The sequence below is a fragment of the Spermophilus citellus genome, assembly GCF_964194105.1.
Source record: "Spermophilus citellus genome assembly, chromosome: 8".
Lineage (NCBI taxonomy): Eukaryota > Metazoa > Chordata > Mammalia > Rodentia > Sciuridae > Spermophilus > Spermophilus citellus.
This window is the reverse complement of record NC_138189.1, coordinates 53,097,729-53,116,878: the sequence shown is the minus strand read 5'-3', so window position 1 is coordinate 53,116,878 and position 19,150 is coordinate 53,097,729. Positions and strand designations below refer to the sequence as shown.

Here is a 19,150-nt window from a genome sequence, read left to right as displayed (position 1 = left end):
CTTTCAGTTACCACTCAGTTAGTTCCATTAGAGGATTAATTGACTGATTGTGTTAAGGCTCTCATAACCCAATCATTTCTCCTGTGTATCTTGCATTGTCTCACACATGAGCTTATGGGGGACACCTCCCATCTAAACCATAATAATGAGAGATAGATGGTGGATGCTGTGGTTGGATTATGTCCTCCCAAAAGTATGTATTGGAAATTTAATCCCCAGTGCAACAACATCAAGAGATGAGACTTTTGAGAGGTGATCAGACCATGAGGGCTTTGCCTCTTGAATGGATTAAAACTTGTTACTAAAGGTCTTGAGGCATGAGTTTAATCTCTTGCTCTCTAGTTTGCTCATACTCTCCTGCCTCTTCTGTTTTCTGCCTTGGGATGATATAGCAAGGCCCTTTCCAGATGCAGGCTTCTTAATATTGAACTTCCCAATCTTCAGTGCCATAAGAAATAAATCTCTGTTTTTTGTAAGTAACCTGGTCTCAGGAGTTCTGTTATTACAGTACAAAATAGACTAAGACATTGGAAATGTGACTCCTGTATGAGCTCTGAAAAAAGAACTGGCACATACTTTTTGAGAAATCTTGTTTGCTGTTCTGTTTCTGATGTCTTTCAGAAACATTTGAATTTTAATGTCTGTACTACTTTTAGGCTGATTGTGTATAGAATTAACAGACAATTCTTCACATGTCATAGAGCTACGTTGAATTATAACCAATAGATATTACATTTTGTTTTTAAAATTTCTCACTTTTCTTTTAGGTCTTACCAATGATTTTAGCATAAATTCTACAAAATCAGTGCGTTATTCGACACCCAGAGTGAAAGACAATTCTATTCATTCCCCAAGCAAAGAGGTAAGCCAAAAAGGAAAACTGATACAGGTTAATTATTTTAATGAATGAAACTGCACAATGTACTTGTGTACCTTTCAGTTGTTTGTCTTATTTTGAAAAGAGAATGCTATATCCAAAGGACTTAACATCAGAATACGTTAGTGATGCAGCCACATCAATATTTATAGCAGCTCAGTTCACAATAGCTAAGCTCTGGAACCAACCTAGGTGCCCTTCAACAGATGAATGGATAAAAGAAATGTGATATCCATGCACACAATGGAATATTATTTAGCTGTAAAGAAAAATGAAATTATGGCATTTGCCAGTGAATGAATGGAACTGGAGACTTTCATGCTAAATGAAATAAGCCAATCCCCAAAACCAAAGGCAGAATGTTCTCTCTGATATGCAGATGCTAACACACAATGTGGAGGTGGAGGGAAAAATAGAAGTACTTTGGGTTAGACAGAAGGATTGTAGGGAAGGGAACGGGGTTGGGAATAGAAAAGACAGTAGAATGAATCAGACATAACTGTCCTATGTTCATACATGAATACACCACCAGTATAACTCCAAATCACATACAACCACAAGAATGGAAAGTTATATTCCATGTATGTATAATATGTCAAAATACGTTCTACTGTCATAAAAAGAACAAATTAAAGAATAAAAAAATTAAAAGAGAATCCTGTATTCCTGTTCATTTTAAGAAGATAGGTTGATTTAACTATGCAATATATTGTATTTTCTATTGAGATCTTTTTTCACTTTGTTTTTGTAGTTCCTGGGTTCATACCCAGGACTGCCCTGTGCATGTTAAGCACACACACCACTGAGTTATAGTTTCAGCCCTAGTTATTTTATTTTTTTAAGTAAAACATGACATGACTCTTATTTTTAGCTTAAACATAACCTTGCTTCATAAATTTAGTTATTTTTCTTTTCTGTTTTTTATGAGAATTTGAATAAGCAAAAATGATCTGTACCTTTAAATTTAGATCATTTGTAAAACAATTGGGGCTGTTTTGTTGGAGGTATTGGTGACCAATTTAATTTATTAATTATCTGAAAATTTTCCTGCTTTTTGGCAGTTTTGGCTTTTTATTTTTTTCTTAAAATGATCTGTTTCCTCTGTTCTCAATTTTTTTCTATAGTTAGTGTTCTTTTCTGATCCTTCTCATAAGGATCATACCTCTCTTTTTATTCAACATGTTGCTCATTTGCATCTTATGTTAATTCACTATTCTTCCTTCTCTTTTTACATATTTTAAAAAAATTTTAGAAGAATAATTTTTATAATCAAAGGTATATGTACATAGAAGTTAAAATAGTTCCATAAGGCTTGTATTATGAAAAACAGTAGACCCTACTTTTCCCCCAAAATTCTGCCTTGTTCACAATAGCTAAGCTCTGGAACCAACCTTTGACTCTTAGCTATTTCTTATGTGTATTTTGCCTCTGTTTTTAAATAATGCTTTGCCACTATATTGTGGTATTTATAGGCTGGAGATTACTTTCCCTTACATTTTTTTTTTAAAGACATTGCTTTATTATTTTTACTTTATTTATTTTATTTTTTAATCTTTTACAACAGTGCTGCTTTTTTTTTTTCTCCAGCTTTTCCTATTGTTAAGACTATTGTTTTGATTCCTTGATTCTTTGTGAGTGACTACTTTTTCCTTTTTGTAAGTTTTTAGGATCATGTCTTTTTTAGTGATCTAAAATTTTATTACATTAATTTCTTCTTGCAGTTTGTTTCCTATAAGTACTTTTTTGGGCTTGCTTTGCTCTTTGCCTTTTTTTTTTTTAAGATCCTTCTGTCAAATGCTAGTGGTCTTTAGCCGTCTCCTTTTATTTAAGAGTAGAAAACTAAAATGGATGAGAAGTTCTATATTCATAGTAAAATTTATAGATTGTTGGATTTGTGGATATCTAGGTATTAATATCTGTAGTTTTTTTCTCTTAGCCTGGTAAATTTTTGTGACAAAAGAAGCTTCTGATTGGGGATATGATTCTGACGAGGAGTATTCTCAGCTCTGTTGACAAAGGGAAAGGTGCAGTTTTAATGCTCTTATCTAATATCTCTTGTTTTTAAGTACATTACCCTTACCTTTAACCATCTTATGCTACTGAGTTCATAGTCTCTGATGCTGAAACTTAAAAGAGTAAATATCTAATCTGATATGGCTAGGAGGGAAGGGGCTCTTTGTGTTATTAATTTTCTGTGCTGGCTTTTAACAATGATGTTTGAGGGAACCACTTGCAATCCCTCTTTTAGAAGTGTGTTATACCTTTAATTAGTGTCTTTATGGGCTTTTTTCATAAATATGAGTCTGTCTGCTTCTGGGCTTTCTCCATTGCTAGCATATTTTAGTTTTTTCTTGTCTTGAGTAGTGGCCACTAATCTGCTTTTCAACTTCAAAAATTTGTTATTGATATCTCTTGTCCCTTCTTTTCCTCTTCGTCCCTCTGGGTTTATACATTTAATAAAAAAAATTATTAGTAAGGTCTCAAGAGGGAGCAGAGTAAATGAAAGCCAGCCTTTGTTTCTTTGTGGAGTTGAGTTCAATATTGTATCTAGTGAACAGTAATACAGTGATCCCATTGTTATTTATTTCCCAGTTGGTCGATTGTTATGTTGTTTCCATCTCTTTATTATCTCAGTGATACATTGAACATCTTTGTTTATACCTCCTTGTATACATAAATTGAATTCCTGAGAATATGCATATTTGAAATGAAATCATTGAATATTCGTGGCTTGGAATATTTCTGTTTACAAAATAATGTGTGATGCTTGTAAGATTAAAAATAATATACGTGAACTGACATATATACTCATCACTCGGTGTAAGAAATATGAATATCTTACAAGTATTAATACCTTTACTGATCCTATTTTTCTTCTCTGCATAGAGGTAACTACTATTTTGAATTTCATTTTCTTTTCCATTCTAGCACATATGTATGTATGCTGATATCTGTATTAGCACTTCTACTTCGACTTGTGACAGATGTCTCACTACCATACAGAGTTATTAATGCTTCACTCATGAAGGACTCATGAGACTGGCATATAGTTGTCTTCATGACTGACATTTATTATAGCCATATAGTGAGGATACACAGCTGGGTCAGTAAGAGAAAGAGACATAAGGCAAACTATAGAGGAATTCATGTGCAGGCTTTCTGTGCTCCTTAAAGGGGCCATGCATTCATTGTTACCAGCAGTGAAATGCAGTAATGTGTGTAGTCTTTCTACTCAGGAAAGGCTTTTGAAACAGCTTGTTTTTATTGGTGTCTTGTACCATAAACACTCTTCTTTCCACCAAAAAGTTCTATATTCTAGAGTACCTAGAAAGGAAACAGATGTTTACCATAAATCACATAGTTTATGTAGATAGTCTAGTTAGGCTGCCATAGAATGGTTGGTAGGGGAGCGAACATTCTGAAAGCCAAGTCTCCACATGGTATGTAGGAGCTAGGAAGCCCTGTAAGAAAACCCTTTAAATGTTCAGCTGTGTTAACTCTTTCCTGCATAGAGTGAATTCCTAAATATAGTATTTTCTATTTCCTTATATCTGTCTGGACTTTACCTAATTGGGATTATGCAATTTTGCAACTTTGTAAAATTGTTTGTAAAACAATCATTTCTTCATTCAATTCATATTACTATGGTTTGTTTTAATGTTAGCATATGTAATATTAGATGAATATGCCATAATTTGTTCAGTACCAGAAGTTACTTTAGCATATTGTCTCTAACAACTGGTTTGTTGTTTTGAAATGTTTTTTTTCCATTTTAAGAACAAATGTGTTTAATAAGAATTGATAATTTAATAAAGTAGATCTAATGTATTTCTTCTGTGCTAGAAATCACATTCAAAGTCAGTTCCAGTTTCTTCAAGGAAGAAGGAAGCCCCTCTGCAAGACATTATAGAACCAAATGAAACTGCCCACAAATCAGGTTGGTTACATCCTTGTGGGTGTTATTGCCTAGATGTAATTTCTAGTTTCTAAAAAGTTAGAAATGCCAACAGTAGAGCATGTGTTGGCTCAAGTGAAGAGGTCAGGGTCAGCCAGGGTCAGTGTGGTGTGTTTTTGGTATATTTTGTGTATGTGTGTGTGTGTGTGTGAGAGAGAGAGAGAGAGAGAGAGAGAGAGAGAGAGAGACTGATGGATGTGTTTTTGACTCTCAAGTCATGATCAGTATTTTTTGTCTTCTTTTTTTTTTTTTTCTTTTGTTTCATATCCTTTATTCAGTGAACTTGCTACCATTAAGAATTGAACCCAGGGGCACTCCATCACTGAGCCACACATTCCCAGCCCTTTTTATTTTGTAGTTTGAGACATAGTCTCACTAAGTTACTGAGGTTAGCCTAGGAGTTGTTATATACCTCCTGAGTTGCTGGGATTATAGGTCTGTGCCACCTTTCCTGGCTAAGTTTTCTTTATTTTTCAAATTAGAAGAGTACTCCATTTGAGGGAACAGAATCAAAGATTTAAAAGAAAAATCTTATCATTACTCCGTCATCGTGGTGAGGTAACCAACTTTTGAGAATCCATCCTTGCCTTTGTTGGTGCTCATAAGTTAAAAAATGTCTAAGCACATGTGTGGGTATGTGTCTATGTCTTTATGTTCTTTCTGAAGAGATTGTTAAAAATTTTATTTCAATCCAACAATGTAAGAGTAATTTTTACCTGATAGACTATTGTTCTAATATTTTGTAAGATTTTGATAGTTCTGTTGGTGTAAAGCAATTTCATTGTTACTTTAGTGTCCATTTCCATGATTGCCATTGAGTCTGAATATTTTTCCTTAAGTTTATTGGCTTTTGGAATATGATTTTATCAGATTATAATGAATTATCTATGTTTGTTCATATCTTTTTCCTATTTTATTTCCAATTGAAATAAAATTTAACTCTTGAAACCATTTATCTTTGGCTGGGGGTTGGTGAAAAGTAATGCTGAGTTACCATAGCTATAGAGCTTTTATTGGATGATGAAAAAGTTCTAGATAATGGTAAAAGCTCCATATTGCTCTGAATGTGCTAATATCACTGAATTTTTGTGCTTATAGATGGCTAGAGTGGTGAATTCTAGTTATTTTATATTTTGCAGTGAAAAAAAAAACTTTAAAAAATATTAGTCTGTCTCCTGCTTCCTCATCTACCTCACTGTTTAGTTTTAGCTTACCAAATTTCTTATTAAGGTTAATTCTAGCTGTATTATAGTTTTTGCTCTGTTCTGAATAGAACTTTTCCTAGTTAATAAGGGGCTAATTATTTAAATACAGAAAAATTTTAATCTAACACCAAGATTTTTAAAAAATTAATTCCAAACATTAAAATATCCGAATCTGGATTTTAGGTTTTTTAAAGCCATTTGACTATGTCATCGAATAAGGAGAGATATCTGTTATTTTATGTCCATTGTTCTTGGTGTAGTATTGACTTGTGAGACCTTTCCTCTTCAAATGTATGCATTTTGTATAAAGTTCTTTCTCAGCACTGCTGTAACCACATTTTTATAGATTTTGGTGTTTTCTATTGATTTCACTTATTTCTATATTTTTTAAATATCCCTTGGGACTTTCTTAACATACTGGTTATTTAGAAGTGCATTAATTTTTAAGAATTTGGAAAATTTTTTATTTTTTCCTAATTTATAATCTTGATTCTTTTGTGGCACAGCCTATCCTATATGACTTTACTTCTTTAAAGTTTGTGAAAATTTATTTTATGACACAGGATGTTATCTGTCTTCTTCAATGATTTGTAGACACTTGAAAACGTTTGCTCTTGTAGTACTATAAATGTCAGTTATCATGTGTGCATTACTGCTTTTTACATATCTGTTATTGGGTGTGATTTGTTGAAAATTTTTTGAGGATTTTTGCATACAAGTTTATTGGAAGTGTTGTTCTATAGTTTTATTTTTTATTTTTTTATTTTTTATTTTTTTTAAGAGAGAGTGAGAGAGGAGAGAGAGAGAGAATTTTTAATATTTATTTTTTAGTTGGCGGACACAACATCTTTGTTGGTATGTGGTGCTGAGGATCGAACCCGGGCCGCACACATGCCAGGCGAGCGCGCTACCGCTTGAGCCACATCCCCAGCCCTAGTTTTATTTTTTAAATGCTGTTTGTATGGTTTGGGTAGAAGGTAGTACTTGCCTTAAATGAATTGGAAATTATTTCCTTTTCTAAGAGAGACTGTCAAATGGGTATTAATTCATTGAATATTTTCTGTAATATTCTCCAATGAAATCACCAGATTGAGGAAATTTCTTTTTTAAGAGCTTCTAAACTACAAATTTAATTCTGTAATAGTTATAGGACTTTTTAGGTTATCTGTTTCATGTTGGCTAAACTTTTATATTTTTGTAGATTTTAAGGAATTCATCAGTTTCTTATAACTTTAATTTATGAGCTCAAGGTTGTTCATAGCATTATCCTATTATCTTTTCAGAGGCTACAGGATCTGTTGTGATATACCCTGTTTTCTTCCAGATGTTGATTCCTTTTTTTTTTAAATCTTTGTCAATTTTGATAGAGGTTTATCAATTTTATTAATTTTTTCCAAAGAACTATCTTTTTGTTTCATTAATTTTTTGTATAGTTTTCCTGTTGTCAGTTTCATTGGCTTCTACTGTTTTTCTTTTCCTTTGCTTGGCTTGTGTTTGTCTTGCTCTTTTTTTCTACTTTTTGAGGTAAGAACTTTATTTTATACTTTTATTTATAGTCCAAGAGCATTTATTAATTTTGTTATACAAATTGTGATAGCTTTGACCATTATATACTCTTTCATTAGCTTGTGTGTACCTTTGCTATACCCCATTTTTGTTGTTGTTTTTGAGTACATTATTATTTTCTGGAGCTACAAGATGCTCCAGATTTATCTTAAGTACTTGCTGACTCTATTGTAGAGATTGTAGAGATATCCATTTCTTCAAGGAAGAATATTTTTTTTAAAACGGATTTTTTTTTAAAAAAACTGAATCTGAGTCTATACTGATGTCTCCAACTTGAATGAATTGTTGTGTGGATTATTCTGTATATTCCCATGTTTGTAAGTACCCATTCCATGAGTGAAAAGCCTGGCATACATCATTTACCATTCATTCATTTAGTTTTAAAATTTCTTTTACATATATAACCATATCATAATTGTTGACTCACACCCTATGGAAATCATTTTAATCAACCAAACTATAGAACTTATATAGTCACTGCCTTTGGTCTTGTAGATTGCACTCATTTCTAAATTTGCTTTGGTCAGTATTGCCGTCTACCCGGGATGGCGAATTGAGCTGGGTTCACAAGAGCTGGCTGCACCAATAACTAATGACTACAGAAGCAAGCAACACACAAAAATATCTTTTGCTTGCAGGAATCAGGGATTCTCTTGACTTTAAGGGTCCATTGAAAAAAGAGAGAGCGAGCCACCTGAAAATCCTTTATTTAATTGGGGAGAAAGACATTCAACCCAAATGAGAATAGAGATTGGGTTTCAGCGGGGTGTAGTCCAGTTTCATTGGGTGACGCCCACTCCCAGAGTATCATTCCCCTGCTGAGAAGAGGTGAGATCCACCTGTTTCAGCTCGCAGCAGAAACCAGTCTCTGTCGCTCAAGGCTAAGGGTCTGTGCTCAGTTCTGTGTGGTAGCTCCCAACAGGTCAGCATCATTTTCCCCAGCCCACTTCAATGAGATTGTTTCTATATATCCTGTATTGAATATGGAATATGTAATATTATCAACTTCCAAGATTAGGTTATCAAAGGCTGTATGACTCTCCTTGGCTTGTTGGAGTTATCAAAATCCCTATTTCTCTCTTTTCTCTTTTCACATTTGTCCTTTGTGGATGAAAGTCCATATGGTAAGAAATAGGCACCCAGCCTCTAGCTACAATCAGGTATCAGACATTTAAGCAAGTTTTCAGATGATTCCTGGCCCCAGACTTAGGAGCATGATTCTAGGCCCTGTGGGAGCAGAGATAAGGTACACTTATTGGGCCTGCCAGATTTGTGGCCCATAGGCTGCATGAACCTAAGTGGTGATTTTATGTGACCATGTTATATAGAGTTATTTACTATGCAGATCTAATAACTAGAAAAACTTTTTCAACTTTCATACTATTATCAAATCTATTTTTATTTTTACGTATTTTTAAAAAAATTTCTTTTGCAGTACTGGGAATAGAACCTAGGGTGTCTTACCACTGGTTTACATCCCCAGTTTTTAAAATTTTTAAACTTTTAGACAAGGTCTTGCTAAATAGTTAAGGTTGTACTCCTCCTGTCTGAGCCTCCCCAGTATCAGGAATTATAGGTGTGTACTTCCATGCCTGGCTATTTTTAATTTTTAAAAATCTATTGTATTTTCTTGGTATCATTTTATATTTCTACCGGCAGTGATTATGGATTCTAATTTCTTCACATTATCACTAACAGTTATTTTCTGTTAACTCTGGAGTTTCTGTCTTTTATTTCAGGAGCATTGTAATTGTTAAAACATTTTATGGTATCTACTTTTAAATATCGTTAAATGATTCCAACATCTAATAGATCTCATCCATTTATTTTCTTGTTCAGATTATGTTTTATTCTGTTCTTTTTTGTATGTTAATGAATCATTTTTATTGTATTTTGGATATTTGGGTTTTTAGGTTAGTAAATTTTTGATCACATTTAAGTCTGTTGTTATAACACATAGTTGACTTGTTTTGTTTTAATGTGTAGGTTCTTCCTTACTTGTGTGGTCTTTATTCCTAGCAGTGGTATTTTGTTCTGCTTCATTTTCTGATGATTTTAGAATTCTAGTTCAATTCATGTTCATGGGTTTAAAATGTCTCTGGGGTGGGTGTAAAGTACTTTCTTGAGCCTCCTGATGTCCTGTTATTCATGGTAGATTGCAGTCAGAAACTGCTAGGTTTGGGTCTCCTTATATGGGGTATGCTAGACTTTCTTAAATGTTGTTCTTCCCTCAGATTAAACTGTCTAACTGCCTTGGCTGTGAAGTGTGGTACACATTCAAATATTAACTTAGAATGTGAAGTAGGGGCTAGAAATAACAGAAGTTTCACTGTTCTGCAGTGTTTATGGGTCATACTTCTTGTCACCACTGATTGTTGGAATGGGACCTAAGTTGATAGGGGCTTTCCTTCTCTGTTCTATAGCACAGTCCATGGCTTTGTTGCTGTGCCACAATAAACAGAATGGAGTACCCCTTGGACTATGTTGTAGAGGGTTGAGATTTCCCACTAGTCTCTGTTGTGTTTTCCTTATTCAGAGAATGTGAATTTCCTCTTTCCCCTTTTGCCTACTGTTGATCTGGGTTGCATGCCTCTTCATGGCCCAGTCCAGAAGTGTGTGACAGATAAACAGGAAACCAAAAAGACTTACTACATTGTCTGTTGTTCTTTAACCTATTTTGTCCTATCTTCTCAGATCTGGAACACCTATAAAGACTTTTATATGTAATAGTAAATATATAATTCCATGATGAGAATAATTATATGATTATGTTGTATTAATATAATTAATTGATATAATTATGTATATAGTCTCTAGATTATGATTTCCAACCTATTTTAATGCACCTATGTCAATTTTGTTGAAATATTCACAGAATTGAAAGCTTGGGCCTTAATGGTTTAAGTCTTGAGGTTGCTAGTTGAGTCTGCCTTCTTTCTCCCAGTTTTGAGGGTCCTATTATTGTTGATTGACGGATAGTTTCTAATGAATTTAGTGATACTTACAGGGAGAAACAAGTAAATGCTGTCTCATTCCAGAACCAACAGCCCCCCCCTTTTTTTTTTAAGAGAGAGAGAGAGAGAATTTTAATATTTATTTATTTTAGTTTTTGGCGGACACAACATCTTTGTTTGTATATGGTGCTGAGGATCGAACCCGGGCCGCATGCATGCCAGGCGAGCGCGCTACCACTTGAGCCACATCTCCAGCCCCCCAACAGCCCTTTTTGGTTGTACTTTAAGTTTTTAGGCTTTGTTTTCTATGGTATGAATTATTATGAATGCTACCCAGCCATTCTTTTTCCTTGATATTTGAAGATTGAGGGTTAAGGAAGAATATACATATGTGTTTGTAAATTCATGTATATGTATATATAGATTAATAGATATATACGTAGGCACCATCTTCATATGTACACACATAAATATGAATTGCTTTATACAAACTGTGTATCGTGTGTATGTGTATGGTCTTTAATTGTCCTTGCTTACTAGCTTTTAGCTAAAGATAGAAGAATCTTTGTGATTACTCTAGGTTACTGTATTATTTTAGCTTTTCATAGATTTATTCATATTTTGAGATGTTATCAATAAACTTGTGAATTTTCTTTGAGTATTTCTGTCTTTTCAGAGCTTTAGATAACAAGTTTAGTTCATTAATTGATAATTAGAACTTTTAAAGTATTTTTGTATTTTAATCATGTCTTTGATTATGAATATGTTCTGAAAACAGTCTTCTGAAAACTTCTAATTAAAATATTGCTAATTAAAATATTGCACTTTTAATTCTAGTACTATTTTAATGAACAAGAATCCTTGTATAATTTTCTTCTAGTACAGGGCCATGAAGTTCTTCAGAAAATCCTGGCAACTGATATTGTTTCTAGAAATACACCTGACTTGAAAAAAATGTCAAGTAAAAAACGAAGTGACCATCCTAGTGAAGCTGAGGAAGAATTTTACTTATCTGTTGGCTCACCTGCTGTTCTTTTGGATGCAAAAACATCTGTATCACAAAATACTAGTTCATCTCTTGCTCAAAAGAGAGAGACTTATACTTTTGGAAATTCGTTAAATATGCTGTCTTCAAGTACAGAGATTTCTCTTAAAACCAAAAAAAGGTAATCTTTACTTAAATAGTAGTAATCATGCTTTAAAAATTTTACTATTTGTAAATAGTATTTTACTAGTAAATAGTGGTAATTCGGTCTTCCATGTAGTTTTGCAGTGATTATTTATGGGTTTTAACTTGTCATGAGAAAAATAATATCTGTTTTCTATATCTTCATTTTATGATTGATAAGGAAGACCTTAAAAGTTTACTTGAGAGAAGTGAGGAAGTAAACCTTTTTATAGTCTCCGGAAAATTATTGTTCTGTTGTAAGTTTTCTATAACTTCCTAAAGAACAACCTATCCCTACTATATTATTTAAAATTGCAAATGTAGGTACATATTAGGTCATTTCTGGGCTAGGAAAGAGTATGTGTTATTGTAGATGAATTGTTGTAAATCTAGTTCCATTTCTTGGAGTCCCTTTGACCTTTAGGAAGAAAAGTAGGTTGTTTAAGATCCTTTGTTATTGTAGGCTTTTACAATGAATCTAATATCTGATCTATCTTATGTGTTTCCTGGAGCTAAGGAGTTAAGTCTTAATATTTTTGTCTGAATATTCTAAGACTTTACTATTTAAAGTGTAGTCTGTCACAGTACTCCGAGAACCAGTGTTCTAAGCTACACATTTTCTTGGTTAATAATTTAACCATTGTAAGGCTCAGTGCAAAATTTCATAAGTGGTCTGTACCAATACTGTAAGTTCAGTAAGACTCAAATAACAGAGTTTATGGGTGCACTTAGCTTGTTTTTCTCTTGCCCTTTTAGGTTAAACTTTGAAGATAAAGATATTTTTAAAAAAGTAGAAATAGAGAATAAAGTATCAGAAGTAGAGAATAAAATACCAGAAGGACAACAAGAAAGGAAGCCATCAGAAACACTTCAGAAAAGTGTACAGGATTTGGAACATGAAATTCAACCACAAACTAAAAAGAGCTTTTCAACATTGTTTTTAGAAACTGTAAGAAGAAAAAGTGAATTCAGGTGAGTTATTAAGAAACTGTCCTTTGAGACATTTTTTTTTCCTTTTCTACTCTATGAACCATATCTTCAAATTCCTACTGTTATTTATCTAGAAATAAATCATTTAATTGATTAAAATTTTATTTTTTTGAGATGGGGTCTTGTTACATTGCTTAGACTGGCCCCAAACTCAGGATTCTCCTGCCTTAGCCACCCAGGTTGCTAATTAATGCAAATTTTTATTGAAATTTTGCCTGCTCTATAGAGGTAATTTTTTCATTTTTTAAAAATGTATTTTTTAGTTGTAGTTGAACACAGTATCTTTATTTTATTTATTTTTATGTGGTGCTAAGGATTGAACCCAGGACCTCACACATGCTAGGCAAGGGCTCTACCGCTGAGCCACAATCCCAGCACCAATTTTTTCATTTTTTAAACCAGTAAATCACTCCCCAAACCATTCTTTAATAGACACTAAATTAGATATGAAAAAAAAAAATGAGTTTATTCAGTTCTCATTGCTCTGGCTCATCATTTCTTTCTGGTTTGTGATATCAAAAAATGAAGACAGCATTTATAAATAGAATTATATAAGAATACTCGTATTTCACTATTTCAGGTTTTAAATCTTTTTTCTATTTCTTCTGTGTCAGTAAAATGATAGTCCTAAAATAAATTTAATGTATTCATTTCTATTTAACCCACTAAGTCCCAACTTTTAAGTTCTTCAGATATTTCAATGAGATTGACACAGGTGCATTAAAAGGGTTTGGAAATCATAATCTAGAGCTTATATTGCTACATTAATGTTAATATTATTATTAACATTATTATTGTATAATAATGTTATATCATTGCATTATATACTGTATGCTATATTTAAGTCTTCATAGGTATTCCACATCTGGGACAATGGGGAAAAATGGATCAAAGACCTTCCTTGGTTTTGAAATATCTGTGTAGTGATTTTAACCCTGGCTTCACATTTATATAATGTCAGTCAGGATTGAGAAGTATTGGTCCATAGAACAAATTTCAGCTGGTATTTCACCCTCCCTAATTATCTGTTTTTATCTTCTTGGTCTTATATATTTGCATATGTGTTTGCTTTGCCATAGTTTTTTCCTTTTTCATCTGCTAATTGCTGTTTCTTTTTAAGGTCTGTACTAGACTTCTATTTTTAAAGTTTTACTTTATTGTTTTGTTTTGTTTAGATAGTTGCTTGCTTCATATTATAGTTTTGCAATTTTAGGTATGTATTTTTAGTTAAGATTTAAGTCTCCCATTCCAGGAGTTTAGAGTTCTTTTGTATTTTCTGTTCAGTCTATTAGAGTACTTATCAACATATTAGGAAGTTTTTTATAAAAACATGTTGAATCAATAAATGAAATTCCCATTTTGTTCAGTCTCTGTTCCCATAATTAATTTCCCAGTTACACACACACACACACACACACAATCACTTACATGCATGTGTTCCCCAAATATGTTACACTTGGGGTTAGTTATAGCGTTTGAAAGGGTAATTGTGTGTTTTTTAATGTCCTTTTTGATAAACTAGTAAATAAAGGTAGTTTACTTGCTAGAGCCAAATGTAGCAAGTCATTATTTCCTGTGCTTTCTAGTATCACTGCTTTTACTTGTGGTCTTCCTTCTGTTTGTGTTTCTTGCATTTCCTCATGACCAACTTCTTGCAGCTCAAAGGCTGCAAAGTCTTTCTCACTTAGTCAGAAGTAATCGTGGCCTATTCTGAACTTTAATAGTGTCAAAGTTGTTTCCTTAGGGTATCTTTGGTTTGAATAACTGGCTAGATGGAAATCCCTTGAAGTAGAAGGGGAACAAATTTGGCAGTTCTTAATCCGCTAGTTGGAAAGACTTCATTTAAAAATCCTTAGCTTTACCTCTTTATATACAAAAACTAATAGATGTTACAGATAATATACTATAAATCAAATTGTATTTATTTGTAACAGTTTTATTATTTACTTAAAAGTAGGAAAAACAATATATCCATTGGGTATTCAGTCATTGTGGTCTTTTATTCGTGTTTTTTATATATATTTTTTTAATTTGTTGCTAACATAAATGCAATTTTCTTTTTTTAAATTTTTTTGTTCTTTTTAGTTATACATGACAGTAGAATGTATTTTGACATATCATACATACATGGAGTGTAACTTCCTGTTATAGTAAGCTTTTTCACCGCTGTGACTAAAAGACCCAACCAGAACAAGTGTAGAGGAAAAAAGTTTATCTCAGGGCTCATGTTTTCAGAGGTCTTAGTCCATAGAAGTCCTGCTCCATTCCTCAAAGCTGGGTGAGGCAGGACATCATGGTGGAAGAGTGTGGCAGAGGGAAGCAGCTCACATGATGGTCAGGAAACAGAAAGAGAGAGAGATCTCCACTTGCCAGATACAAACATATACCCCAAACCCATGCCCCCAATCCTCACATCTTCCCGCCACACACCCTTCTATTTCAGTTACCATTCAGTTAATCCCTGTTGGGCGATTAATTCACTGATTGGGTTAAGAGTCACAACCCAGTCATTTCTCCTGAACCTTCTTACATTGTCTCACACATGAGCCTTTGGGGGACACCTCACATCTAAACCATGATACTTCCCATTTTTGTGATTGTACATGATGTGGAGTTACACTGGTGGGGTATTCATATATTAGCTTAGGAAAGTTATGTCCCATTCATTCTACTGTCTTTCCCATCTCCATCCCCCTCCCTTCTCCTCACTCACTCCTCCCTGTCCAATCTGGTACCTCCCCCCCACATCCCCATTGTGAGTCATCATCTGCATATTAGAGAGAACATTTGGCCTTCAGGTTTTGGGATTGGCTTACTTCACTTATCATGATAGTCTCCACTTCCATCCATGTACTGGCAAATGCCATAATGTAATTTTCTCCGTGGCTGAGTAACATTGCATTGTGTACATGTATTACTGTGTTAGTTTTTACACAGTTTTCTAATTACATAAATCTGTGAAACTCTATAACCAGCAGACAGTGTATTAACATTCTCTATTTTATAAGATTTATTAGGACTATGAGATTAGAAGAGTAGAGAAGGAATTTTATCTTAGAATCCTCTAATAAAAATGGAAAGAAAGGTAATCTTTTTCTTCTATTCTACCTTTGCTTCTGCTTTGACTAAACATTAAGTAAGCATCCTTATCCAATTGAAAAAGGTGGAAACCAGGAGTGTGTGTGCCAGCTTTGGAGTTTATCCTAAGTTTTGATTTTGCATATCTCATTAAAGCCTGTGGTTTACTCAAATCTGTTACCATAAAAGCAGGGAAATGTAAGATGAATCCATCAGCTTACTATCCTTTGAATAATTAGATTGTATTAGAGTTAATATTAGATTGTAGATTGTACTTAATGTTAGATTGGGATTGTAGTTAAAATTTTCAAATTGTTATCCTTTTATAGCACTAAATGTGGGAAATTATGACAATATTTATATAATATAACAAGTTAGGTTGGGATGTGGAAAAAGAGGGCTAGAATACGCAAACATTATTAGATTCCATTTGTGCTTATGCTACCTTTAAATATCATCCAGTTATGATTATAGTACTGAAATGTACGTGAACATGTGTGAAATATTCAAACTTGGGATGAATTTTTACATTATATTTGGTGGTTCTATGTATGAAGTCCTTTGGGATATGAAAAAAATTAGAAGAAATTAGTCCCTTATAATTTAGTAGAGTTCAATTAAAATATTAGATTTGGAGGTTTCTCAGAAATAATACTGTCAATATGAAGAAATTCAGACCCCAAAAGGCATCTGTTTAAACTTATAATTTAATAAAATATTATGTGTGTTTCTGTGTGTGTGTGTGTGTGTGTGTGTGTGTGTGTGTGTATGTGTTTATGTATACACACACTATCATCTTTGGATTATAAGTTAATGTTTCTGGGTTATGATTTCTCATCTGGGTTTCATTTTTTAGTTTATATTGGGGGCATCAAATTAGTTGCCATCTCTAAATTTTTATGATCCTGTTAGTGACATAAATGAGAGTGATCATTTAAAAGGAAGGATTTATAAAATTAAGGGAAAATTGAGGAGAAGTATGAACTGCTCTTTTAACAGATATGTAGATTTTATTTCTTATATAATTTTCTTCAGTAAACAAAGATAAAACTTCATTTTTTTAAGCTGTTAAAATAATAATTCTGTTTTAGTCCCATTGTTAAGCATATAGTGACTGCTCCACCTCATTCATCTCCTCCAAATGATATGAAGTTGTTAGAAGATGAATTTGTAATTGATGAGTCAGATAGAAGTTTTGCCAGTGGATCTTGGATTACAATACCAAGAAAGGGTGGATCTCTGAAACAACCCACAATATCCCCTGCTGAGAGCACTGCAGTCCTTCAAGGTAAGAAGTCAAGAGAAAAACATCGAAGTGTATCACCTAACACTTTGAGAAGTGACCAGCATTTGGATAAAGCTCATCCAGAACAGAAATTTCAACCCTATGATGAAAAAAAAGTGGATACAAGTTCTTCTTTGACAGATGAATTGGAAAATAATGACAGATCTACAAAATATGAAATCTCTTCTGAAAATGTCAAAAAACCATCTGAAAACAAAAGGCCAATAAAACAAAATCAGAGAAGAAAATTTAAGGCCAACATAGTTAAAGAACAGCTTGATCTGGAACAGTCTAAAGATAAAAATGTAAATATGTCACACTCTGTTCAAGACAAGTTGCAAAAAAATTTAGACAGAAATGGAGAAGATTGTGAAGGGACGAGAAATGATAATATATTCAAAACACCTACACTACCTGTGGGTAAGTATTTACATTAAATATTAACTGAATATTATTTTATAATTTACATTTTTAACATCCCTGTGTAGCTTTGGGAAGTAGGCAAAGTAAATCTAAATCTACAGAGCGTTTCAAAATTCTATAGGTTCATTTTTAGAATCAATTTATGTTATGTATAATTTTAATTTCAACTTTAATTTTTGTTTAGTTTCTAAGATTCTATCACATATAGAGGGAAGAATAAAAGGCAAAGATTAGTTTTTAAAACACAAGTGAAACAGAATCAAATTCTTAAGAGTATTAAAATATAAATGGGATAAAACCTATTATACCCAATATACCCACTGTATATCAGTATAGTGTGGGCTACATACATGCTCTTCTATCATTCACTAATTTATATGTTATTAAGTGCCAGACAGTTTTGGTATGAAAATCAAAAAGATTACTGAAACATAATTTCTACTGTTAACAGTATCATTTTAGTGGGGTCTATAGACCAACAGATAAATGTACTTACATGTACAAAATGAACGTGGAGGCAAAAAAAAAACAATTATCTAACCAAGATTACAGTAGATATTTGTATCTTAGGTGGTCCTATAATTTATCATCCTAATGAGGCTACTTTTATGAATGAGAATGTCAGGACAATAAGTATAAACTGGAATTGTCCTATACTATCTGAGAGTGTGGCTGCTCTCCTTAATATATCATCATTGTTTAGTGATTGGGATTTGTAATTACACTTAGTCATGAAGAAAAGGTCAGTTTATAGTCTTCGTCTTCTTTTTTTTTTTTTTTTTTAATAGAGGATAATGAAATCAAGGGCATTTTTTAAAAATATTTTTTTAATTGTTAGTGGACCTTTACTTTATTTATTTATTTTTTAAAAATATTTTTAGTTCTCGGCGGACACAACATTTTTGTTTGTATGTGGTGCTGAGGATCGAACCCGGGCCGCACGCATGCCAGGCGAGCGCGCTACCGCTTGAGCCACATCCCCAGTCCACCTTTACTTTATTTATATGCAGTGCTGAGAATTGAACCCAGTGCCTTACATACAAGGCAAGCGCTTTACCACAGAGCCACAACTCCAGCCCCTCAGTTTATGTTCTTTGTAACACTTTCAGTTAATAGAAAAGGGGTCATAGAATTGAATTCTCTTAAGAACAGTTAATGGAAGAAAAAACACTAGCAAATTTATTGGGCACCTTTATAAATGTATATAATGTAATTTAATCCTTCTTGACAATCCTGTAAAGGAGGAAGTAACACTGAAAAAAGATTAAAATAAATCTTGTCCAGGAACTGTCCTACCATACAGCTCCTATTTTTTCAGTTCTGCTAAGAAATATTTTAAAATGTGAAGATATTTTCAATGCTCAGTGGAAAAAAATAGCTAACCAGAAAATGCTGTTGACTAACCAGAATTGTGTATGTACCTGAAAATTCTAGATGACTACATGATATTGCAAATACAGAGGTGAGAAAGAGTATATTAGAATATAATATTAAAGGTTATTTTTTCAGCTGGGGATGTGGCTCAATCGGTAGTGCGCTCACCTGGCATGCGTGCGGCCCCGGTTCGATCCTCAGCACCACATACAAACAAAGATATTGTGTCTGCTGAAAACTAAAAAATAAATATTAAAAAAATTCTCTCTCTCTCT

The 19,150-nt window shown here is 33.1% G+C and overlaps 1 protein-coding gene across 3 annotated transcripts in view; it reads left to right on the top strand.

Annotated features, from left to right (window-relative positions):
* Positions 1 to 19,150, top strand: part of CENPC (centromere protein C) — a 59,296-nt gene that overhangs the window by 12,001 nt on the left and 28,145 nt on the right. For all 3 annotated transcript variants that reach the window (XR_014023173.1, XM_081303054.1, XM_081303053.1), the window contains exons 4-8: positions 768 to 862; positions 4,721 to 4,814; positions 11,438 to 11,723; positions 12,482 to 12,697; positions 16,885 to 17,498. Coding sequence is in view for 2 of the 3 variants with exons in the window: in XM_081303054.1 (XP_081159180.1) it covers positions 768 to 862; positions 4,721 to 4,814; positions 11,438 to 11,723; positions 12,482 to 12,697; positions 16,885 to 17,498 (1,305 nt within the window). In the remaining variant the exon portion in view is untranslated. The remainder of the gene's footprint in view (positions 1 to 767; positions 863 to 4,720; positions 4,815 to 11,437; positions 11,724 to 12,481; positions 12,698 to 16,884; positions 17,499 to 19,150) is intronic.